The 26,503-nt window shown below is 40.8% G+C and overlaps 1 protein-coding gene across 1 annotated transcript in view; it reads right to left on the bottom strand.

The window, feature by feature from the left end:
* The window catches only part of LOC133403676 (voltage-dependent T-type calcium channel subunit alpha-1I-like), a 91,780-nt gene that overhangs the window by 35,832 nt on the left and 29,445 nt on the right, over window positions 1–26,503 (bottom strand). The window contains exons 7-19 of the mRNA XM_061678796.1: window positions 25,478–25,817; window positions 24,010–24,287; window positions 17,776–17,927; window positions 15,111–15,296; window positions 12,707–12,824; window positions 12,043–12,198; window positions 11,812–11,899; window positions 10,926–11,095; window positions 9,009–9,079; window positions 8,370–8,841; window positions 7,195–7,295; window positions 1,899–2,022; window positions 1,539–1,607 (exon numbers count right to left, since the gene is read on the bottom strand). Coding sequence (XP_061534780.1) covers window positions 1,539–1,607; window positions 1,899–2,022; window positions 7,195–7,295; window positions 8,370–8,841; window positions 9,009–9,079; window positions 10,926–11,095; window positions 11,812–11,899; window positions 12,043–12,198; window positions 12,707–12,824; window positions 15,111–15,296; window positions 17,776–17,927; window positions 24,010–24,287; window positions 25,478–25,817 — 2,325 coding nt within the window. The remainder of the gene's footprint in view (window positions 1–1,538; window positions 1,608–1,898; window positions 2,023–7,194; window positions 7,296–8,369; window positions 8,842–9,008; window positions 9,080–10,925; window positions 11,096–11,811; window positions 11,900–12,042; window positions 12,199–12,706; window positions 12,825–15,110; window positions 15,297–17,775; window positions 17,928–24,009; window positions 24,288–25,477; window positions 25,818–26,503) is intronic.

The following is a 26,503-nucleotide window of genomic DNA, read 5'->3' as shown; positions in this document are numbered from 1 at the left end:
CAGGATAAAGACTGTGACAGGAAAAAACGTCAGAGAAAAAAGACAAGGTTGGAAGATGAAGGCGTGTGCGAGATGTTTTGGAGGGGTGTCATTTTGTCACTTGCCGGCACTCGCTTGCAAAAAAACTGTCACAAGGGAACACAAAGCTTCCTGCTTTCTCGAAGGGAAAGAAAGAGAATTGCGGAAAAGAATGGGTAATTCTGTCATGAGTTTTGTCAGGAAACAACAGTGGAATTGTCTTTTTTGTGACATACATGTTGGAAATCTAGCGCCATAACTACATGCTCTCAAATACAGAATGTTTATTATTGAGCATGAGCACAGTACACCAACAATTAACACATTTTACTTTGGCCTGTGGGTGTGTTAAAACTTTTAACACTTCCTCAAGCAGTTTTCTTTGCTTTTTTCCTTTCTTTTAACTTTAAAGAAAGCAAAAACCAAAGACAAATGCTGGAGAATTTTTGCCTTCAAAGGAAGTTAAATGTGCTAATTAGAGGCCCGTGTTCAAGGTTGGAAAGATCAGTTTGCAATGTGTGCGTGCAAAGTGCGTGCCTGCCTTCGTGTGTGTGTATCTGTCCATCTGTGTGTTTATAGGAACATTAGCTTAGTTTAGTATGTCCAGATATTGAAGCCAATGGACATAAGCTCTATTAAATTGGCAGGAATAAATGGATAGGAAATTGGAAATTGGAAGGATGGGAAAATGTAGGTAGTTAGGTAGGAAGGTCGGATAGGTGGGAAAATGGATAGGTGGGATGGAAAATAGATATAGGATTGTAGGTAGATCGGAGAGACAGATAGGTAGAACGGAAAAGAGGTAGGTAGGAAAGATAGATTGGTACTGGGTAGGTGGGGTGGGCCGGTCGGTAGGTAGGTAGGAAAATGGATAGGTGAGATGGAAAGTAGGTAGGAGAAACTGATAGGTAGGATGGAAAAATAGGTAGGTAGGAAAGATAGCTTGGTAGTATGGAAATAGGTAGGTAAGTAGGTTTCCAAGTAGGGTTTCAAGCTAGGTAAATAGAAAGGTAGGCAGGTAAGTAACATAGATGGATAGATTAGACCAAATCGTAGGTATAGTAGGAAGGAAGTGAAAATAGATAGGTAGTTAGCAAAAATAAGTAGGTAAGAGGGAAAACAGGCTGGTAGAAAAGATTATTAATCCATCAATCAAACTTTAATTGTATGGAACTTTTCAAACATACAATGCAACCCCACGTGCTTTACATGAATTAAAATCCACACACCCACTACTTCTCCACAAGGACAGAGACAAGCACACACATACAGTTAAGAAAAGAACTCGTAATGCCCCAAGACATACACGCTCACATACTACTTAAAAACATAATACTGAAATGACCTAAGAAACCTGAAGCTGGGCACAAAGCATCCAAGTGAGGAAACACCATCTCAAGGAGCCCTTTGGCACCAGGGCCCTATTATAGGCTGTAGACACGAACCACAGGCACACACAACGACCGGTGGGATAGGGAGTTAAGGTTGGTCGATAAGAGATGAGGAGGGACGTTTCTTACCTTGAGGGTCATCTCGGCCACAAAGATGGCAGTGAAGACATAGTTGGAAATGGTGAGGAGAAGCCTTTCCTGGGACACAAGATGGAAAAATAGGTAAGTTAGGTACAAAAAATAAGTAGAATGGTAAGTAGGATAAATAGTATGGAAAAATAGGTAAGTCTGGAAATGGGTAGGTAGGTAGGTAGGTAGGTACAGTAGATTGGTTGTAAGGTAGGTAGGTAAAAAATAGATTGGTAGGTAGGTAGATAACAATAGGTGGCGCTCCAGCTGGTAAGCACAAACATAAACATTCTTCCCTCCTGGTATGCTCCAGGTATCTAAATTCATAAACTAATAGGTGATATTAGTAAATCATGTTACCAGACTGCCTTGGAGGATCCTGGGCCTCTCAAGAGCCACCGTGATGCAATTGAGAAAGATGAAGACCAGCACCACGTAGTCAAAGAGCTTGTGAGCAATGATTGACTGGCAGACTGCCCTGAACCTGGCAGAGGAAAACCACAAGAGACCATGTAAGATTTGTTCCTTTAATAACCTCAAAGACGGCATCATGGGAAACTCCAACATTACTCAATCATGCTATTATTTACAGTACATTCTGCATATTTCTGCACCTCGCTTCACCAGCAGTCTCAAAAGTTCATTTGATTTGCGTTAAAGTCTGTCCGCGGGAAGTCTTACATTTAATGTTAAAAGCAAAAGAGTTAATTGGCCCTAAAAAAAAAAAAAAAAATTTCAATCCTTAAATCCAACAATCAACCGTCTGAAAAGGGCCACGGCCAAAAAACAACATTGCACAATTTTCTTCAGATCATAAAATTTCAGTCATCATATTGTAGTTGAAGTTAAATGCATTGTATCATAATTTGAGTTAAATGCATCAAATCTTATTGCAGTATCGTAGTGAACTATTGTATTGTACCACATTGAAGTCGGAGTTTAATCGTATCGTAGTTGACAAATTTGCAAATAGTGTTTTGCATTTTAGCATATCGGGGCTCAGAATGAGTCGAACCACCAACAAACACAAACCATTTTTTTTAATGGTTATACATTTAACTGCAATTACGATGAGATACGATCTAAGGGTGATTTGATACGAGTCAGCGGTATTAAAATGGGTCAGGATTCACTACGATTACGATGTGATACGATTCACTCCAAGTATGATGCAATCCTATACCGTTCAGTACAATCACAATGCCTTACAATATTAGATATTTAACTCCAATCGGAGTGAGTCATGCTCCATCCCATCATAAGTGGTGTCAAATGAGCTGCATCGTATCACATCGTTATGGGAGTCAATCATATTCTATTAAAATTGGAGTGAATCAAATCATATTGCATCATAATTGGAATTGAATGCATCATGTAGTGTCACTATTTAATTGGAGTGAATCCTATTACAGTGTAAACTTGATAAAACGGACCGTCACTACTGAACAATGTGTCCAAAAAATAGTTTCCATTTGTCACTTAAACTGCCGTTGACAAAGTGTGTTAGTTCTAGAATTGGCCGCTGGTGTTTATAGACATATTTCCGGGTCACAGATACACAAAAAAATGTATCCAATTCCAAAAGGCATGCCTCCCGTGCCGAAGTGGCAGCCCTGTTGAATGTAGGGCAATGGCGTGGCAGCGAAGTGATGATGGTTATACAGTATCTATTGTGCCATAGAGCGCATGCAGAGAGAAAGAGAGAGAGAGAGAGAGAGAGAAACATGGCTGCGGTGTTAACTCTGAGGAATAGAACATTCTGGAACATGCTATTTCGTTCTTTTTGTCAACTTTGGAACGAGGAAGCACACGCATTCCTCGCGGCTCATGAAAGCAACTCGCCTATGCTGAGTACTGCACGTCAACAACGTCACCGGCACACCGACGTGGTGAATTTGGATAAAATGTGAAACTTTCAAACATTTTCAAGTTTTTTAAAATTTATTTCCGATAACTTATACTCTACTCGGCGTTTTAACCCCAGAAAAAAACCCTACAAAACAACAATTTTGTACTGTGGCAGTAATATGGGTGCATATGGCTTAAAAAAGTGTTTCAATGTAACAGACAATAGCTATATCGGACGAACCCCTCCCCTGCCCCTATTAGTCCGTTCTATCGAGGTTCCACTGTATATCGGAAATGGAGTGAATCGATATCATCGGTATCATGATTGGAGATTAACGTACTCGGAGCGCCTTGTATCATATTGTCTTGTTATTAAGTTTATTATATCATATTGTATTGCATTGTAGTATTAATGAATCACGTTGCATTGTGTCATAATTGCAATGAATCATATCATATTGCATCATAACTGGAGTTCAACATGTCATATCGTCATGGGAGTGAATCGTGCTCTATCATATACTGTAGTTGGAGTTAGACGGATCATAACGTATCACATCGCATTTTAATTAGAGTGGATCAAACCGTACCATAATTCGAGTCAATCACATCACACATTGTAATTGGAGTAAATATGCAATAGAATGCGATTCACTGCAATTATGATGCGATATGATAGGTTGAACTCCACTTTTGATATGATACAATGCCGTCCATTCCAAACAATCACCTCGTCGACAGAGTCAACAAAAACAAAAAGCACCTCCAGCCTCGTACCGGATTCCTCCCTGAAAGTCAAACACAGTGCAGGTGTGTAGCGAGATAGCGAGAGAGCACCTACGCCTGTCAGGCCAGGCCTTTCAATAAACCCAAGCCCACAGTCGCACTGTCCCCAGTGACAATTTACATGTCTATGCATGTTAAGCAGCTCCCCTCACCGACCCCCAATTCTCCTGGATTGTGTTATGTACTATGCACAAAATTCAGTTCTACAAAACTGACAGATTTTTTTGGGGTTATGATGAACATCAATTCCAACAGTGTACACTAATTGCTTATGCATTTGTGTTTGGTTACAGTAGAGCATATGCATATTTCATCATGTGGAGTCAATTTATGAGCGTAATGGGGTGCTTTAATTGTCTTTTTGTAAAATTTCCTAGAATCTTAAGTCTATATTTCAATTTTTCCAAAAATGTTGGTACTTTGTTGAACACAACTGCAGCATAATTGGAGTCATACTTGGAGTGAATTGTATCATATTGGAATTTGGACTGTCAATCGATAATTTTAATCACACTTTTGAATTTTGATTAATCACGATTAATCACAGGCGCCAAATATACCACACACAGTAGCATATTTTGTTTTCAAATGGTAATTTAAACTTGTGTTTCGATGAAAAGCGTTAACCGCTGCACTGTATGCAAATTACCTTTGTTTTATTGAAAGGTCCATCAGGGTGACTTTTGAAGCAACATTTTAAGATGAGCACACCAGTCGGAGACTCCTCACTCACCTTTGAACTGGCGTCAGCATTGACCTTATCACGGACCTTTTCGCGACCTGTGCCACATTTCAGATATCCATCCGCAGTTAAGGTAAAATAAATTCAATCAAATCAAAATAAATTGTCTGATTAATCTGAGTGAACGCATGATTAATGCGATATTTTTTGTGATTAATCATGAGTTAATACTTTAATTTTGACAGCCCTAATTGTAATGTACTTGAGAGCATTGTATAGCATCCTAATTGGAGTGACTCATACCATATCGCATCGGTAGTGAATTGTGCCGTATCGCATTGTAATCATGCAGGGTGATTGAAAAGTAACCCCCTATTTTAAAATACTTATAATTTATTCATATGTTGTAATATTTTTCTCATTTTTTTGTGTATGTTCCATGATTACAGGAGCAAGACTATTCTACCAAACGGTCTTTGGAAGAACTTGAAGGGCGAATACGAGAAGTTATGTCTTCCATCCCACAAGAGTTCCTTGTGAAATCAGTTAATGCGGTTCCCACCCGGCTTGAGAAACTGGAGGCTAATGCTGGCGCCCATATCGAATTTTAAATAAAACTCCATGCAATACACTTTCTTCTCATGCTCATTTCTTGTAGGAATTATAGTTCAAGTACTTACAAATAAGGAATTACTTTTCAATCACCCGGTAGGGAATCGCATCATATTGCATCGTAACTGGAGCTAAATGGATCATGTCATAACACTTTGTAATTGGAATGTATCATACCGTATCATATCAGAAATGGAGTGAATTATACCTGTACCGTGACGGTGGTGCCTTAATACACATCCTGAACGTATTGTATCATTCTCAGTGATGAAGAGTGAATCACTGAGCTTACTGCAATACTTTCCTCATGGACCTGCCACTCATTTGTCCCTGGGTATCGAGCCTGAGCTGACATTTCCTCTGACATCGGATTTCCTTGCTATCGTTTCGTCCCGTTTAGGCACACTTCTCAACGGCTAAACATACAATGTAAAACAGCAAATGACAAACATGCTGTAAAACTGTGCAAATATTACTTACACACACGCACACACACACACACACACACACACACACTGCTTGACAGATGGCCCCAGCCAGCAAGCCAAAACATAGCTCAGCTCCCCCCTGGCTTCCTTAAGTGGCCATTGCACAGTGCCTTAGGGGATGTTGCCAGCGGCAGGGGGAAAAAAAGTGCAGACAATCTTGGGAGTCAATAGCAGTCTGTGGGCGGCAACAAATTATTCAGCCGGCACAGTGGCGGGTTTTTATCCAGCCATTTGCGGGAGAAAAGCAAATCATTCCTTATTGACAGGATAATGCTTGTTTCCAAGGCCATGCTCACATCCATCCAATACAGAGCCTGTCCTGTTCAGTGTACACCAGATCGTTGATGCTTTTTTGGATGAGGTTACAGTTTCAAACAAGAGTAAAGGTTTCAAATTCCCCTTTCTAATTCGCCTTTCAAAACTTGATTAGGGTTTGGTTAGGTAAAGCTACATGGGTAAGTGAATCACACGATATTGCATCATAATTGAAGTTAAACGTATCATATAGTATTGCATCGTAAACATAGTAAATCGTACCATATTATAATTGGAGTGAACCAAATCAACATTTTAGTGAAGTGCATCACATAATAATTGGAATTAAATGAAGCATTAGGGTTTCAAATAATGGTGGGGTTTCACATTCGCAGCCAAGGTTTGGGTTTCAAACAAACATAAGGGTTTCAAAGAAGGGTTTCAAAATGGAGTTTCAAGACAGGTTTTACGTTTCAGTCTAGGGTTAGTGTCGAAAATTAAGATTTCAAGCCAGGGGTAGGGTTTCAAACAAGGGTGAATGTTTCAGTTTTGGGCTTCAAACTGATTTCACCTTTTAAGTCAATAAGTAAAACTAGTGTACAAAAAAGGTTTTCAGTCATTATGACATCCATACCATATTGACAAATAATTAGTGATCTTTAAAGTCCTGATTAGGACTTAAGTTTTAATTCCATTGCCACCAAAACAAAATCATTTAAGTGGCTATTTAACGGCTATGGGCCCATCCAGTTTCAAGGCAATTAGATGAATAATGGCAAATTTTGTGCGCGTGTGTTTTCTGTGTTTGCCCTTGCTGTGACCCTGACATTTAACAGAGTCCTTGTTACTTTGGCATATCCAAAGCACTGACATTAAAGAACCTACATGGGAAATATCAAGTGTTTTGGTGTGTATTTGTACGTGTAAGGGACAAACAAACAGACCAACCAAGTTAATAGAAAGTAACAGCGAAAAGCACACTCACTTGTTCTGTGGGGAGAAGAAGTAGACGGACCAGTCCTCTCGACTCTCACACCAATCCGGCTTGTACACCTCAAACATCTTCTGCACGCGAAAACAAACACTCTGTATGGAAGAAGAAGAAAGTTTTATTGCTTCCAGTTACAACAATCTACAGTGTAAAAAGAGTTTTGGAGTGGATTCATGATCTAATAAAGTGGAAGTGGCCTGAGGAAACTCCCAGCTTTCACCATGGCAAGACTGACTTTGTTGTGCTGTACTTTAGTGCCACATTTTAGTCAGGTCATTATGATTAAAACAACAACATATATATATATATTTTTTTACTGGGTTCAAGTTGGGTTTCAAACCCGGTTCAGGGTTTAAAGACTTTGCAGTGGGTTCAATTAAGGTGTCAAATCTGGATTTTATGGCCAGAGTTTAGGTTTCAAATGAAGGTTTCTAGACCTGGTTATGGTTTTGATTAAGGTTTAGGGTTTCAAATTCGGGTTTCAACCCAGGTTTAAGGTGTCAAAGAAAGACTAGGGTTTCAAAGAAAGGTTAGGGTTTCAAATTAGGGTTTCATGTTATGGGTACAAACAAATAAGGTTTGATATTTGTTTGTTTTTTTACGCTTGAAACAAAGATCACAGTTTCAAGCCTGTGGTAATTATTCAAATTAGTGTTTTAAGTATGGTGTGAGGTTTTAAAGCAGGGTTAAAATTGAAGAAGTTAAGAGTTTAAAATTACCATGGATTTGTGTTTCAACATAGGTTTTCAAGCCATGGTTAAGATTTCAAATTAGGGTTTCCAGACTTAGTTTTGCAAAATAATGTTAAGGTTTGATGCCATAATGTTTAAAAACAGAGGTTTGATGTTAGGGTTTAAAATTAGGGTTTCAAGCGTGGGTAAGGGTTTCAAACAAGGGGTAAGGTTTCAAGTCTTAAGCGAGTCTTAGGTTTTGAATTTAGAGTTTCAAGTCTGAGTTAATGTTTCAAGTTAGGGTTTTTAATTACAGTTTCAAGCATTGGTTAGACTTTCAAATTACTATTCCTGCTTGGCTGAAGAGTTCAATTTAGGGTTTTAAATTAGCATTTCCAGCCTGGGTTAAGGTTTCAAATTAGTGTCTGAAGCCAGCATTTGGGTTTGAGGTTAGGGTTTCAAGCTTAGTTTATGTTTTCAAAGTAGGTCACCACTTACATAGTCAGTCTCTTCATCTAGATTTGTTCTCTCCTTGCGTGCATTGACTTGCGGGAAAACATTAACCATCAGTAGGCTGTGGGGTCCGGGAGTCTTGCCGTTACAGTCCCGGTGGTCCGTCCCGACGCCGCTCCCCGTCCCGGAACCCCCTGTGACAGACCCCCTGCTTCTCTTCCCGGAGCTGGTGTTTGCGGGAGGTGGGCAGCCCCCCTGTCCCCCGGCCCGGAGTAACTCCGGTAGTTCCAGGGACAGAGCCCGGCGGTCCCTTCTGGACAGCAGGAGTCCGGCTGGGGGAGGACCGTGGAGGGGTGGAACATGGTGGGGGTGTGGGGGCCGGGAGAGGAGGGACTCCTGCTCGGCAGGGTGGGGGTACGAGTAAGGGGTGCGGGTGCTGTGTATGCGGAGGCTCCCCCCCACCAGAGGAGCCCCACCGAAGCCGTAGTTCCTGCGCCCCAGGCTATTGGAGCTGGACCTTGGGATAATGTGAGAATCAACACGGGAACCATTGACACAGTTTTGTTTTATTAAGCTTTTCATTTGCAGTCCAATGAGCAGCGCCAAAGTTTTCCAATCATGAAGCAGTTGTGACGGTTTTAAAAATTCATGAAGGAAAATGGTTGTCTAATTGTCGTTTCTTACCTGCGGCTCCACGCAGATTGAGGATGAAAAGGGCGTCCCCAGTTGTGGTAGTTGGAACTGCGACCGAGCCGCTAAAAAAAACGGAAACAAAATAGTGATAAACTTGCACGCTGATCTGGATTTGTTAAACAGGATTTTTTTCCCCCAGTGTGTTTACACTGCCACCAAAGGCATAATCTGGATCAGATCCGGATCAGATCGGTGGATGGCTACTGACGCTGCAATCGAAATTGGATTAAATTTGATTTCCATTGAGCATCAACATAAGGAACTTTGTACGTTTTGCTTTTTCTTCTTCAAGGGCTCTTACAATAAGTTGATCATGCTATGTTCATGCTATGTAATATAAGCATGCTATATTCTATGATCACTCTATGTAAAATGACCACACATTCCTGGGGGCGCTCCAGAGCCAAGTGTCCAGAACTGCTTAGACTGTTGTCCGCTGAGAGGGACCTCAGATCGAACACTTACAATGACAAAGGCCCTATCAAACGCTGGTTCTTTTTTTCTTTTCGGATTAAGTATATCAGTCAGTGGTCATCATAGAAGACTGCCGATACTCAGAAGTATAATTCATAAGGAAATTAGGTTTGCTGTAGTGGGTCAATCATTTATGAATAAACAAGGAAAATACAAACTTGCCATTGTAAATAAGGCCACCCTCAACGCTGTGCCGTTTAAAATACAAAACCCCGGCGTGTGGCAGCCCTTTTTTTTTTTGAGGAAGAGAAGGCAGCCATGTTTTTCTCAGCGTGTCTAAACCTCTCAGCAGGATGGACCTAATTATATGTTTTACCCTTCGCCAAGACGCAACCCCGAGCCGCTACCGTACGGCGGAAAAAGAAAATAATTCCGTGTCGCCGTCACTATGGAAACAGTAATGAAGTGTGCAACACAGGAAGTTAAATCCCGTGTGTGTGTTGAAGTCAGGAAAATTGCCGTCAGGATAATTTATTCCAACCACAAGCGACAACTAATACGACAACAGAAACTCAATGCTGGGACATGTTTTCGCTTTTCAACTTTTTGCTGAAAAAGTCCAATATTTTTTAAAATTTGAACTGAAACAGTACTTAATTAATGACCAATATGTCCCCTAGTGGCTGTGAGTAACATAGTGGTGACATAAGAGCAATCTAATTGTGGGCGCTTTGATCTTCTCGCGATGCCATTAAATTGTTGTTTCTCGGTCAACAAGCTCACTTTGGAACTTCTTGCAGAAAAAGTCCAATAATGGACTCTGTGTATTGTATAGAGAATAGTTTTCATAATAATTGTGTAAAATTCCATTCACATACTTTGAATGACCGTAGCATTCAATTGCTTTGTTTTACTCAGGCTGCCTGCAGTCAGGTTGGCATTGCAAACAAATGAGAATCTGTTCTCAACTGCCTTACCTGGATAAATAAAGGTTAAATAAATAAAACAAGATTGCTTAACATTGGAAATAACTTTTGAAGGAAAGGTGATACAGAGATAAATTTTACTTCCACCCCGATTGTGGGGTAAGCTTTCCAACAGTACCACTAGCATCCTTGCTATGACTTCTGACAGTATTTGAGATGGGATTTTCGCTCTTTCGGTGGTCCACGGATCGTTACCATTATAAATAACTTTTGAACAAAGGTCATACAGGGATGAATATACTTCTACCTCAACACTGAGTGATATTTAGTGAATACATGTTTAGTGCTGTTACAGGTCGTCTTTTGGCAAGTTTCTACAAAGTACTTCCTGTTTTTGTATCCTTGGCTTGAAAAGGACTTAATTAACAAGCTCCACGAAGAACTCATTTGGGCTGACAAAGAGGAGCTCTGAGTGAGGATGTAGACTGTTGAGTTATCTTAATGCACTAGCGGCTAGCTGCCTACATTTTGTGTTCGACCAGCTTCACCGAATGGATTTTGAACATACCAGCGAGAGGGACCGTCTCTCCAGGCTCCCCTTTCCCCCACTAATCACGCTGCTGTTCCGTGACTCGCCAGTGAAGCTCTGCCTCTCGGAGGAGTGCGAGCCCCCACGGGACCATGCGAGGGCGCCGAGCTCTAGGTGGCCGTTGGGCATTAAGGTGCAGATCCTGGGGTCTGGAAAATGAAATCCGAAAAGAGAGAACTTTGTGAATTCCTTTTAATATTACTGTCATATTTCGAGACAGCTAGAGGTGACTCCTTGCCAGTATGACCATCAATCACAGAAAGTGGAAGGAATTTGGTGGGAAATAACATCGCCACTTTCTAGTAAAAGTACACAAAAACTAGATAATGCTATTTCTGGAGGAATTGCATGTGAATGCTGAAAAGCTGACAGTGAACTGAAATGAGAGAATAGTTTACATGATTTGAATTGGTTGAGAAATGTGGAAGGAGGAGGTCAACATGTAAAATGTCTACATTGATTTGGAAATGCGGAACACTGAAAAATGTGCAAATTTCTGGAGTGGGAAAAATACTTTCCAATATGCCACAAATGAGTTGAAACTTCTGAAGTTATAATGGTTTGAATCAGTTGAACAAGTAGCGAAATATGGAAGGTTAACTGAATATTTGGAAAATGTCTCCATTCATGAAAGTACGATTTTTTTCATGTAAAATTTGGAAATGGGGCTGTGAGAATTTTTGGAATGTGACAAATAGTTGCCCAGATATCCTGAATGAGCTGAACATTTTGATTGGCTGAGAAATGTTGAGGTTTTCCAATGACAAAAAAGCATGGCGAAGGATAATGATTACAAATTATTTTGGTCCAGCATAGCATTATGTATGAACACTCTGCAGCATTCACCTTATAATAAAAATCTCACCAGACAGTTTTATGGAATCGTGCTTCTCGCTCTCATCAAAGTTGGAGGAGGATCGGTCGTCGTCAGAATAGGAACGATTGGCGTCACCCTGATGGTCACATGAGGAAGTGAAGAGAAGAGTTTGTACACAGGGGCTTCTGACCAACATGATGTAGTAAACATGGAGCCGCTTCATGGTGACAAACATGCCATGGTTGGAGCCAGACACAGTTTGATGTGTTGATGCCTTACCTCTGCCTGAAAACCCTCGACCAAGATGGCCACCAGCAAGTTGAAAAGGACGTAGTTCCCAAAGGTCATGAGGGCCACAAAGTAGAGCGCCGCCAGTGGTGACGTGGCCGCCATGCCGTTGTACAAGACCACGTTCCAGTCCTCCTGAGTCAGGATCTACAACAACAGTGAGGAAAACATCTTATTGATTATAATATTATTAAATGTTCCTTTGTCAGTGTTTACTAACTCTCTTGCTTGCTCACGCATATGGATTTTGCATAATCACGCCAACTTCTAACTTGCACTCCTTCATTAACACAAAGTCACTCACTCACGGCATTTTCCATAATCATGTTCACTAGCTAACTTGCTAACAAACTCACTCAATAATGAACAACAGTCACACAGTCATCCACTAACAAAGTCACACAATCAATCAATAATATAATCACTCAGTCACCAACAAATCAAGTCACTCACCAAGTGACTAACTGGGTCACTTATTCACTCACTCAATGACTGACCAGAAGACTAACTGGCTGACTAAGTCACTCACTCACTCACCAAACCTCCATTATTGTTTTAGTGAAAGCAGATTTGTTTAGCACATCTTTTGGATTGGATGTGACATGATAGTGTCCCTAATGAAGTGGCCCGTGGTCGTACGCAGGCAGCGGAGTACCTGGAAGACCGTGACGATGGCCCACAGCAGCGAGTCAAAGTTCTTCCTGTCGGGGACCGTGTCTCCCATCTCCGTCTTCAGGCTGAACTTGCAGCCAAAGATGTGCATCCCCAAAATGCTATTGCAGAGAGAACGCCACTCATTAACACACAATACACACGTTCAGTGTATACGTAATCTTATTGTTGTTTACATCTACAGACAACCACTTGTGGTGCTCTCTGTGCCAATGAATCTCGCCCAGTGGAGCAGTTTGTTGGCCCTCAGGCCACTGTTGCCGTCTGAGCGTGTGCTCTCCATTTGTCGCTCTTCAAGCGTCTGCTTGTTAAAGCGTGGCGCACAGGCTCAAGTATCTTCTTGTTTCATTGCATCCGATGATAATAGTCAGCCACTGTGATCCTCCAAGGCTGCCAAGTCGGCACGTTGCACAAAACACTTCACGAATAAAAGCGGCTGGCAGAAAACACTTGAAACTGGAAAATAAAGATGTGTGTGTGTGTGTGTGTGTGTGAGAAAGAGAGACTAACATGCATTTGAATGACTAAATTATTGGGACAAGAGGTCATTCCAACAATAGCAGGAGTGTCCAAACTTTTCCCATTGAAGCAACATACACATAAAAAATGGTAATTTGCTAACTGATTTACTGTTTTTGCATAATCAATATGAATAACGCACTGGTTAACTAACTGACCGACCGACCTACTGACTGACCGACCTTCCAACCAACTAAGTGAATAAGGAAGGAAGGAAGTAGGTTGGTAGGCAACTACTAACTAATGGACTGATTGACTGACTGACTCACTCACTCACAAATTAACTTACCAATCCACTCGCTTACTTACTCATGCCATTTTTTTCCTGTAATGATCTTAATTACATACATAACTAAATACCTAACTACCTAACAAACTTAATGGCTAACTAATTCATTTTCATTTCCATTTTCTCCCGCTTGTCCGAGGTCGGGTCGCGGGGGCAGTAGCTTTAGCAAGGACGCCCAGACTTCCCTCTCCCCAGCCATTTCATCCAGCTCTTCCGGGGGGATCCCGAGGCGTTCCCAGGCCAGCCGAAAGACGTAGTCTCTCCAGCGTGTCCTGGGTCGTCCCCGGGGTCTCCTCCCGGTGGGACGTGCCCGGAACACCTCACCGGGGAGGCGTCCGGGAGGCATCCGAATCAGAAGCCCCAGCCACCTCATCTGGCTCCTCTCAATGTGGAGGAGCAGTGGCTCTTCTCTGAGCCCCTCACGGATGACCGAGCTTCTCACCCTATCTCTAAGGGAGAGAACTCATTTCGGCCGCTTGTATCCGGGATGTTGTTCTTTCGGTCACGACCCACAGCTCGTGACCATAGGCGGGGTAGGAACATAGATCAACCGGTAAATTGAGAGCTTCGGCTTAGCTCCTTCTTTACCACAACAAACCGATACAAAGTCCGCATCATTGCAGACGCCGCACCGATCAGCCTGTCGATATCCCGTTCCATTCTTCCCTCACTCGTGAACAAGACCCCAAGATATTTGAACTCCTCCACTTGGGGAAGGATCTCATCCCCGACCTGGAGAGGGCACTCCACCCTTTTCCGACTGAGGACCATGGTCTCAGATTTGGAGGTGCTGATTCTCATCCCAGCCGCTTCACACTGAGCTGCGAACCGCTCCAGTGAGAGTTGGAGGTCACGGCTTGATGTAGCCAACAGAACCACATCATCTGCAAAAAGCAGAGATGCAATACTGAGGCCACCAAACCGGACCCCGCCTACGCCTCAGCTGCGCTGAGAAATTCTGTCCATAAAAGTTATGAACAGAATCGGTGACAAAGGGCAGCCTTGGCGGAGTCCAACCCTCACCGGAAACGAGTCTTAGTTACTGCCGGATATGAGGACCAAACTCTGACACCGGTCGTACAGGGGCCGAACAGCCTGTATCAGGTGTTTCGGTACCCCATACTCCCGAAGCACCCCCCACAAGACTCCCCGAGGGACACGGTCGAACGCCTTCTCCAAGTCCACAAAACACATGTAGACTGATTGGGCGAACTCCCATGCACCCTCTAGGACCCTGGCTGTGAAACAGTGGACCAGCTCTACACCCTCGGCTAACTAATTCATGCAGGGCAGTGATTCAGTTGCAAAAAAAAATTGTGCAATTCAACGGATCTCTATTGATCAAGTTTGATATAATGTCCAACGTAGCTAACATAGTTTGTCATGCAAAAAGCCTTGTCGGGGTGACTATACAGTATACATTATGCCATTTTTGTTCCCTCGTCTATGACGAAGTTACGGTGGAGCCCTATAATTGTGCCTAGCAACAAGTGGTCCGTGTCCAGGTGTCTAGTCAAACCTCTGAAAAATGGGTAACATTGATTGATGATCGATTGATTAATTGATTGCTTAGGCTTACCTGAAGATGAAAATGAAGAGCATGAGCAGCATGCAGAAAGTGGCCACATTGTCCATGGTCTTCATGAGAACCACCAGCTGCCTCCTCAGAGCCGGCATGAACCTGACGAGCTTGAGGACCCGCAGAAGCCGGAAGGTCCTCAGCACCGACAGTCCGCCGTCAGACTGGCCCACGATCTCACACACGCTGGACACAACAACAACAGAGGACGGAGAAAATGTCAAGTGGGGTTTAATGATATCCGAACATATTGAATGTTAAACAGTGTTCAGGAATTTATGGCATAAAGCCTGTTGTGTGGGACCAACCCCAATGGACAAACATTCCATGGCGTGGGGGTTGGTGGTCAATTCTGGTCAATTCAGTGATTCTTTTACACTAGTGGTACTCGTACCACACTTCACGTACCACTCTTTTTGTGTCAATGAAACTCTGGGATACCCTGAACTAGGGCTGAAATTTCCGATTAATTTAATAATTGATTAATCTGTGTTGATTAATTGATGAATTGGATTTTTTTTTTTTTAAATGAATCATTTCCATCCTTTTATCAAAAACAGGACATTATTTCAAATTGACAGTGCAGAAGATGGACAAAAATAATGATTATGATTCAGTTACTGGTTGGGTCCTTTAGAAAATGGGCACAGATGTTGATGATTCTTTTCCAAAGTAAAAGCAGATGTTTGCAAATGTCTTATTTTGCTTAAACACTCATAATCACCCTGCTTTCACAAAGGAAGACAAAGATCTGAGAATATTTACTCTTGAGAGGCTGAAATTTGAGGATTTGGTTAATTTTAAGTTAAATAATGTCTCTAAACGATTAATCGATTAGCAATATAGTTGTCACTTAATTTGATAATCGATTAGTTGTTGATAGATCGATTACTTGTTGCACATCTACCCTGAACCTTTAAAATGTACAAACGAAATGTGTTCGGTAAAGAACATGAAAGCCCGGTTGCTCCTCTTCTTCCTGCTTTATCGCATGGGCATCAAAGACTCCGCCTGCTTGATCACAAGAGAATAGCGTGGCCTCAATGGAGCTCTGTACGCTTTAGCGAGCACATTGAGGCGGATCAAGAGCGGGAAATTGGAGATAAGACAGTGATACAGATATGTTGAATGGTGCGGTGTGGCGTGACGGCCTCATTTGATCTTGCAAAGCTTTCGGGCGGCTTTCATGTCTTTGATGGGGACGCCCATCAAATGAATGGCGACAAACTGGAAACGCACGAAAACCACCTGAAGCCTGACAAAAAAGCAAAAGGCTGTTTTGACGCTGTGGCATTCAAGCACTTGACGAGGTTTCAAGCAGGTGGAGCGCAGGCAGCGATACAAAGCATAGAGAAGCGTTCAAATACCAGGATGCTTTCTGCGGTTCATGCATCGCCACTTCACTGGGTTTGTCCTGGTGTGGTTTCAAAAAGGCGTTTCAAGTAAAGGGCGTGGTTTCATAATCCAAGTTTGATGCCCTAACCCTGGCTTGAAACTCTGATTTTAAACTGGACACGTTGCTTTAAACACTAATTTGGAATCATAACCATGGTTTCAAAGTCAGATTTAAAACCATAACCCATGCCTGAAACCTTAATTTGAACCCCTAACCTTGGGTTCAAACCGTCATTTGAAACCACAACCTTATTTGAATCCGTATGATTGGCTTCAAACCCTAATTTAAAGCTATAACCCTGGCTTGAAACCCTATTTTAAACCCTATCCTTTGTTTGAAACCCTAACCTTTGCTTCCAAGCCTTTTTTGAAACCAGAACACTGGTTTGAAACCCTAATTTGCAACATCAACACTGGCTTAAGATCCTAATTTGAAATCATAAGCCTCGATCGATGCCCTAACATTGGATTCCAACCTTAATTTCAAGCCATAACCTAGTTTTGAAACACTAAATTGTAACCCTATCTGTAGTTTTGAAACCCTTTACCTTTGCTTCCAAACTTTATTTGTAGTCATAACTTAGGATCAAAACCCTAATTTAAAACCCTATCCTTTGTTTGAAATTCTTAACCTTTGGTTCCAACCCTCATTTGCCACCCGAGCTGTAGTGACATCCTAACCTTAGATATAAACCCAAAGCTGAAACACTAACCCTGACTTGAAACAGTAAACCGCAACCCCAATACTGGCTTGAAACCCTAAATTGACATTATTACCCCAGTTTCAAAACAAACATGAAACTCAGACCCTGGTTCGAAACCTGAGCCTGGGCTATAAACCCAAATTGGAAGCCGTAACCAAGGTTTCAAGCCCTAATTTGAAAGACTAACCCTCGTGTTAAACCATAACCCTGTCTAAATTGAAACCCTAAATGGAAATCCCAACCTTGGGTACAATCCCTAATTTGAAACGCTAAACCGGATTCAAAACCCAAAATTGTAATGCCTACACTGGCTTGAAACACTAATTTGACACCCTAACACTAGTTTTCAAACCCTAATTTGAAAATATAAAACCCTAACCTTGTCTTAAAACCCACATTTAAAACCCTAACATCGGCTTAATGCTATAATGTATAAGCCGATGCCTAGTTTGAAGCACAACCTTGGTGAATTAACTATATGCTGCTACACCAAGCCAGCAATTTCTCATACTTTTCCGGAAAATGTCCATTCCATCAGTGACGACTCATCGGTGTAGAGGCCTTACCTGATGATGACGATGATCCCGTCAAAGACGTTGTAGGGGTTCCTCAGGTAGTTGAAGGAGCCGAAGGCGGTGAGTTTGAGGATCATCTCCAGGGAGAACACGCTGGTGAAGACAATGTTGCAGATCTCCAGAACGTTGGTCAGCTCCTCTGGCTGAAGGGGAATAAACAAAGAGATGAATTCGTCCATTCGCAGCATGCTTTAATGCTGCGTTATTGTTTATATACTGTACCTGCTTTCATGCGCTGAAAATAAGATAATGTTATTATTCAGTGCATTAATAAGGTATAACTTTTGTTGTTGTTGTTGGGTTCAAATCCTGGCCCCGCCTGTGTGGAGTTTGCGTGTTCTCCCGGTGCCTGCGTGGGTTTTCTCCGGGCACTCCGGTTTCCTCCCACATCCCAAAAACATGCATGGTAGGTTGATTGAGGACTCTAAATTGTGCGCGTGAATGGTTGTTTGTTTATATGAGCCCTGCGATTGGCTGGCGACCGGTTCAGGGTGTACCCTGCCTCTCGCCCGAAGTTAGCTGGGATAGGCTCCTGCATGCCCGTGACCCATGTGAGGATAAAGCAGTACAGAAAATGGATGGATGGATTCTCTAAACCTGTCTTCAAACCTAACCCTTGTTGAAAACCCCCAATTAATCTTGAATTGAAAACCCAAATTTGAAACACTAACTTCAGCTTCAAACTGTAATTTGCAACAATAACCCTGGCTTGAAACCCTAACTTGAAGAGAGAGGGTGAAAAAACTGCATACTTGGAAACAGTCTGACTGGCTGACAACAAGTAGTCCTGCTGCAGATAATTTTTGTATATGGCTTTCTAGTGATGTGCATCAATGTGTGTTTGCTGACATTTGTACAGCAATAACCACTAAATTTGTCCACACACACACGCGCACACACACACGCACAGCCACCAGTGACGTTTCTGACCTTTCAACATGACCACCGCAAAATCGATGCTCTGTGTTCTTGCATTTACATGTATGTGTGTGTGCGTGTGTTGTGACAACACTAATAAGATCTTAGTGGCGGGCTAATGATGCTTGCCCACCAGTTTGGCTAACGAACTGTGTTGCGCTCTCATTAGGGGCAGACCTGGGATCAAATCTGAAGACCTGACTAATACTGAACTATAACAAGCACACTGGTGTAAGCGAACCACAGGAGGGGCTGTACACGGCAAAAGCAAGGAAGGCAGTACAGGAATGAGGCTCGCCACAAATAACCAAAACGTGCGAGTGGTTGAAATTGATAAAGAAATTGAAATCCTATTTGAAACCATAATCCTAACTTGAAACCCTAATTTAAACTAACTCTTGCCTGAAACCCAAAGCCAGATTTTGGATTTTTAATATGAAATGCAGAACCCATAACTGAATCCTTAACCTTGGCTTGAAACCCAAATGAGAAACTCAGCCCTACCTTTTGCTTCAAATTCTAATAAAAAAATTCTAATTTTGGGTTCGCCTAATTTAAAACCCTAACCCTTGATTTTAAGCTTTGATTGAAAGCCTTGAAAGCCTAATTTGCATCCCTAACCCTGGCCTCAAAACATAATTACAGATCCTAATTTGGGCTTCAAACCCTAATTTAAAACCATAACCCAAGCTTGAAATCCAAATTTAAAACACTAACCATGACTTCATATAGTAATAACCCTAAGACACCGTAATTTAAAACCAGCGTAGTACGTTGACTATTATTTGCAAAATTAGTTTAAGCGCAAACCATTACGATCAACATTCCCACAAATCCCATCTGATGTCATCACGCTGGCTCTCCATCCTGCCTTCATCCGTGCAACGAGCTCTTCACGGCGTATGAATAATTCCTTGGCTTCTACAAGGAAGACTAATGTGATTTATAGGATGCAACAGTTAGGACAGGTGACCAATCCCATTTTTTTTTAGCTCATAATTGTGACGGCAGGAGCGATCCCGGGAGTGCTTGGCTCTCGGAAGCGTGACATTTACACTGTCTTCTTCCAGAATGTCACCACTGCTTTTAACATCGATCCAAAAAAGACGTCGCATATTTTAACTTGGGGGTGATTTTTTTTTTTTTTTAAGGAAATTAGTGGCTCAAGCTGGAGATGTACGTCAGTGAGAACATAGCATTAAAAGGAATAGTATTCTTGCATAGCATCATGTAGTAGCGTGTTGTATGAACTATGTTAAAGGTAGCACATCATAATTGGAGTGAATCCTATTTTAATTTTAGTTAATCATATCGGAATTGATGTTAATCGTAACGTATCGAAATTAGAGTGAATCATAGTGTAACTGGGGTGAATTGTAAGTGAATCATATTCCATCATAAACCGTATTGTAATTGAAGTGAATTGTATTGTAACTGAAGTAAATTCTATTTCACTAGGTGTGTATCACATCGTATTTTAATTGAGCTGAATTGAAATTTTCACATTGAAATTGCTGTGAATTGTATAGTATCATATTTCAAGTGAGTCATAATATATTATGATTGGAGCCAATTGTATCAGAATCAGTGTAAATAGTACCAAATTATATTTAATCACACTACTGTAATTGAAGTGAAATCGTATCGTAATTGGTGTAAATTGTATCATACGGTATAATAATTGAAGGTGAATCACATCATACTGTAATTCAGAATCAGAATCAGCTTTATTGGCTAAGTATATTGCAAGACGCAAGGAATTTGTCTTCTGTGTCTTGCTTTATTGCTGGTCTAATTGGAATGAATCACGTTGCAATTGAAATGAATCATATTGTAATTGGTGTGAATCGTTTTGTCGTTGACGTGAAACATATCGTAATTGATGTGAATCATACATTAATTGGAGTGAATCGTACCGTAACTGCAGTGAATCTTACTATAACTGAAATGGATGGCATTGTAATCAGTGTGAATCGTATCCTATCATAAATGGAATGAATCCTATTGTATTGGAATTTGAGCAAATGGTATTGTAATTGATGTGATTTGTATCGTATTGTAATTAAAGTCACATTGTCTCATAATTGAATGAATTATATCACATCATAATAGAAGTGAATCATACTGTAATTGGAATCATTCAAATCCTGTTGAAATTGTATTGTCTTTTATCAGAATTAGAGTGAATCATATTGTAAATCAAGTGAATCATCATAATCACTCACATCCTAAGTAAAGTGAAATGTATCATAATTGTATCGTAAATGTATCGTATGAGTCATTCCAGTATCAAAATTGAAGTGTATTTTATTGGATCGTAATTGGAGGGAAGTGGATTTTATCATATCCTAGATGGAGGGAATTATTGATTTGAGATTTTGATTGAAATTGAAGTGAATCTTGACGTAACTTGAGTAAAACCTCTCATATATTAAATGAAGTGTATCATATCATATTGGAGTGAATCATATTGCAACTGGAGTGAATGGGATTGTTTTTGGAGTGAATCATATCGTATTCTATTGTATTTGATCATGATTGGAGTGCGCCGTATCGTTATCGGAATGAATCATATTGTAGAAAGTGTGTTTGTCTTCCACATGAGTCTGGTTGAAAGACAAGCTTGCGACTGTGGTTGGTCTCCAAGGCGACACAGGTGCAGTCACAATGAGCCTCTGATTCTCCAGTACAAACGCAACCAAGCAAACGACAAGTTTGGGAGCAAGCGAGCAGGCCTACAAGCTCTCTACCCTATTAAACTGAGTCGCGTTCCGCCATCGTCAGAATATTTTTAGCCGCCTCCGAGATGTGAGACGAGAGTGAGGGGGCGCCGGCGTGTATCGAGCGCGGGAAACGTCGATAGAAAGACAAAGCGGGGACGGGAAACTGGAGGTAAAAAGAAAACAATGGGCCAAAAGCCACATCACCGCGGCCTAAAGAAGCAATTTAAGGTTAAACTCACACTAGGACATTGAAACCCAGACATCTTATTGTGGATTATTTCTAGTTGTTGTGTTGATTTCTATTCTGCAATGTGCCAGTTATTCTGAGTAACTATCAAGGAATGATTACATTGGGCCAGAAATAAACTAATGTGCCGAGCAGCAGCGGAACAGATAACATTCAGGTCGTGAGGAATACAAGTTGGAAGTGTCTGCCATCTGATGTTAATTTGTATCAGTATTCACACTTTCATTCATTCATCAATATTGGTTAAGAAGTTGCAAATACTCCACAGAGTGCAAAAGCACATTTGAGTTCCCCAAATCCTTGCTTTCTACTTTCTGTGAACCATGCTCCTTTGGAATATAGCAAACGTCAATTAGATCGAGAAATGAATAATTACAGATGACTGCAATGTACCCCAGGATACAACGCAAAAGTAGACATCTCCATTTTTGGTGAATGTAGTAAAAAATAAAATTAAATAAAATGAGTATTTCTGGTTTTCAGGTCAATGATAATTTTCATTTTGGGTATTTTAAATTCATATAAATTAAGCAATTAAGAAGATAATTTGGAGAAAAACAAACCTTTATTGAAAGAGTCTTTTAGGGCTCCAACGATTATTTTAATAATCAATGAATGTGTCAGATTTTAAAAAATAATAATTAAAACATTTCCATGCCTTTATTAAAAAACAGGTCATTATTTTGAATTGACAGTGCAGGAAATTCGAAAACATAAATTGATTACTTCAGTTACTGGTTTGGTGGGAAACATCCATCAGGAAATAAGCAAAAATGTTGATCATTCTTTTCCAAGGTAAAATCAGATGTTTGCAAATGTCTTATTTTGGCTAAACACAAAGATAATCAGTCTTCTTTCATGGAGGACTTCTAAAATATGAGAATAAAAAAAAAGTTTATTTAAATTATCTCTCTAAAACAAGCCATTATCAGAATAGTTGTTGATTAATTTGATAATCGAATAGTTGTTGATTAATCGATTAATTGCCACACCTTATATAAAAATGTCTTTTATGTTCTTTCATCGCAAAACCCGACAACTCCAAGAAAATGACTCTTGAAAATGGACAAGTCCAAAATGTTCACATAACTGTGAAATTATTACAATTGGTAACAGCTGAGTGCACTAGAACTACAGTTCTCTTGAATGAACGATGCCGTGAGAGGCACTCTGATACCCTCCCCTACACCCACCGTAGCCCTAACTTTAAGTCACCATTGCAAAGTGTCAATCAAAGGTAAACATGGTTATTTTTGTAACAGCAAAACATTGTCCCTAATGAAGTGTCCTGTAAAAGCAGTAGGATCTGGGAAGTACAACAAGCACCAAAACAAACTCAAGCGAGCACCTTTAAATGTGCTAGTGGGACAGGAGGATGTAAGACGCGTGGTAGTGAATAAGAAAGTGTGGCACACATTTAGAAATGAAACAGAATTTATGAATAGAAAATGGAAGCCGAGGATGAGTGTGTGTGAGTGTGTGTGTGTGTGTGTGTGTGTGTGTGTGCTTACACGGTTGCTTGCAGCCCATACCGAAGGTGCTGATCAGCATTGTAATCATCATTTTGTGGCCACATACAAAAGTAACAAGAATTATTTTATTTTTTTTCCAATAAAAGTTATATATTTTAAAGAAAAAGAATATTTTTGAGGAAAAAAGTAGTGTATTTTAAAAAAATTACATTTTCAAACGAAAAAAGTATATTTTTTAGAAAAATAGCTGAATATTTGTAAAAAGGTTGTATATTTAAATAGGTAAATAAAAAAAATTATATTATTTGTAATAATAATTTAATAAGAAGACAAAAGTAGTATGATTTCAGGAAAAGACATTGTATATTGTCAAGAAAGTCGTACATTTTCAAGAAAAAGGTTTGATTGAACATATACAACTTATTTTTAAATATAAACATTTTCTCAAAGAAATAAGAAGTATATATACTAAAAATAAGTTTTATGAAAAAGAGGTTTTGAACAAAAAACAGCAAAGATTTTTCAATATCAAACCTATATTTTTTGATAAAAAATTGTATGTTTTGAAGAAAATATTGGCAAAAGAGATGTATAGTATATTTTCAAAAAAAACTAATTGAGAAAAAGTACAATATTTTCAACAAAAACAGTATATTCTTGAGAAAATAGGTGTGTCTATTTCAAGAAAAAAGGTTTTGACAAAAGACTTATCGTTCAAACCAAGTCATCTATTTTAATGGAAAAAAGTGTCAATTTGGTGTCATGGCTCACATTTGGAAATGAAACCGAATCGAAAATGGATGTGAGTGAGCATCTCAGGAAGCCAAGGAAGAGTAAATGTGTGTGTGTGTGTACATGCGCATACCTGCTGGTGATGCTCAATGCCCATACTGATGGTATTGATGAGGATGGCGATCATGATGCCCCTGTTGAAGTACTTGCTCTCCACGATGCCCCACAGCTTCATCCTCGTGTCGTACCACAGCCTCCCGCAGCGCTCGCCGGTGCCCTCGCGGCAGTCCTTGACGACGACGCCCTCCGCCGCCTCCCCATCACCCGTGACTGGCGTCACCCCGTCAGTGAGGGGCGGGGGCTCTCCAGAGCGGGCGTGGTTGGGTTTGTCATGGTGGTGGCAAGGTGGGCCTGAGGGTGGACAAAATGTTAAACAAAAAAAAAAAGGTGGCAACATGACTCATTATTACAACCAAGTAACGCCGCTGACTATTTGCAAACACTGTCATTGTATCAAGTTTAGCTTGCTGTTTATAAAAAAAAAAAAAAAAAAAAGGGGGGGGCTTTATTGCAAAAAAAAAAAAAAAATTTCTTCACCATAAAAAAGCCTTTTTCTTCCAAGAAACACATTTTTTCAGTTTTTCCTTCCTCTTTCCTTCATTACCTCTCAAAATGTAAATTTTTCTTCTTCAAGATTTTTTTTTAGGACATCCATCCATCCATCCATTTTCAACACCGCTTATCCTGGTTAGTGTCGCGGGACGCTGGAGCCTATCCCAGCAGACTTCGGGCGAAAGGCGGACTACACCCTGAACTGGTCGCCAGTCAGTCGCAGGGCACATATAGACACGGACAACCATTCGCACTCACATTCACACCGTCACTGAGTGGGAACTGAACCCACGCTGCCTGCACAAAGTCAGGCGAGTGTACCACTACACCATGAGTGATTAAGTTATATATTACTTTTTTCAAAAAGAAGATACTACTTTGAAAAAAAAAAAAAAATTATATATATATACATAGGCTGTATACTTAAACATATATATATGTAACTATTCTTAAAAAAAACTCTAAAATATTTACAAAAGAAGATCTTGGAAAATATACAATGATATACAAATAATGACAATAAAACAATACAATTATATAGCTCTTACTGAAAACCATATTTTTGAAAATATAAAATGTTTTCTCAATTTCTTTTTTCGAGAACTGTTTTTTTAAAATGATTTGCCTGTGTGGGTTTTCTCCGGGCACTCCGGTTTCCTACCACATCTCAAAGACATGCAAGGTAGGTTAATTGAGGACTCTGAATTGCCTGTAAGTGTGAATGTGTGTGCGAATGGTTGTTTGTTTTTATGTGCCCAGCGATTGGCTGGCAACCAGTTCAGGGTGTACCCCGCCTCCTGCCCGATGATAGCTGGGAAAGGCTCCAGCACTCCCGTGACCCTTGTGAGAAAAAGTGGTAAAGAAAATGGATGGATGGATGGATGGATTTTAAAAATTCTCAAAAATCTGCATTTTTTTTCTAGAAAATACCTGTTATGTACAACTTCATTAAAGATCACATATCAAGTCCAATATGTTCTTGTACTTACCAGGTCGCAAAACGGTGCGGCTCTCCCGCCCACCCCTCCCATTGGCCCTGCGCTCCCTGGCGTCGCCCCCCCGCCGGCCCCTACCGACGCCACGGAACCCTCGGGGTTTGCCGCGCAGTGCGTTGAAGAGGGCGAGGGCCTGCCTGCGGGCCTTGCGGATGACGTGGCAGAGGAGCTGGAAGAGTGCCTCATAGCAGTCGCCGGGCTCGCTGGCCAGCGTGGACGAGGACGAGCATCGCGCTCGCTGCTCCTGCATCAGCTGGTGCTCGCGCTGCTTGGTCTCCGAGAACTGCGTGGCGATCACCACCAGGCACAGGTTGATCATGAAGAATGAGCCCACCTTGAAGAGTCAACCACATCGTTTGTGAATATACAGAAAATATAAAAAGTTTACAGAGCCCTGTTCAAATGCCCGGTTTGCATTATATAAACAAAAAAAATGAGGCCAACATAAATAATTTCCACCATTACTGTGGCCTATTACGCACCCAACTCAGTTGATTTAAAAACATATATTTTAGAGAGGAAAAGTAAACAACTGACATAATTTGTTTGCACGAGTGTGCTCACCCACTTATAACTGGGAAATTACTGTGCTCAGAACGAATCAATCACATTCAAACTCATGTTAAAGGCAATGTATGCTTTTTAAAAAATAAATAAATAAATAAAAATAAAAAAAATCAGACCTCTCTGGTTCCATCTTGTATCTCTAATTTGATTCCTAGAAAATCACCGCGCCCGAGGAAAAAGTTTTCCACGCACTCACAGTTTGTGGGCATGCCACCGCAGGCTCGCGCTGACCTGTTACCTTGGGCTTCAGGAGCTTTGGTGAAACTATGTCAGAAATGTTTAATCCCATTCCTTGTTTGCCAAGAACTGGGCACAAGATGAGCAAAACTGAAGCATAGCAAAGATGCAACAAAAGAAGGATTTGGACAGATCCAGAGACAAAACAAGTGTGAACATAGGACTTCCCTTACAGGACTCAGAAACAACAGCAGTACTGTATGTCTTTCTTGACTT

The sequence above is a fragment of the Phycodurus eques genome, chromosome 6, assembly GCF_024500275.1.
Source record: "Phycodurus eques isolate BA_2022a chromosome 6, UOR_Pequ_1.1, whole genome shotgun sequence".
NCBI classification, from domain to species: Eukaryota; Metazoa; Chordata; class Actinopteri; order Syngnathiformes; family Syngnathidae; genus Phycodurus; species Phycodurus eques.
Note: the sequence above shows the minus strand (reverse complement) of the source record. Positions and strands in the feature narration are given on the sequence as shown.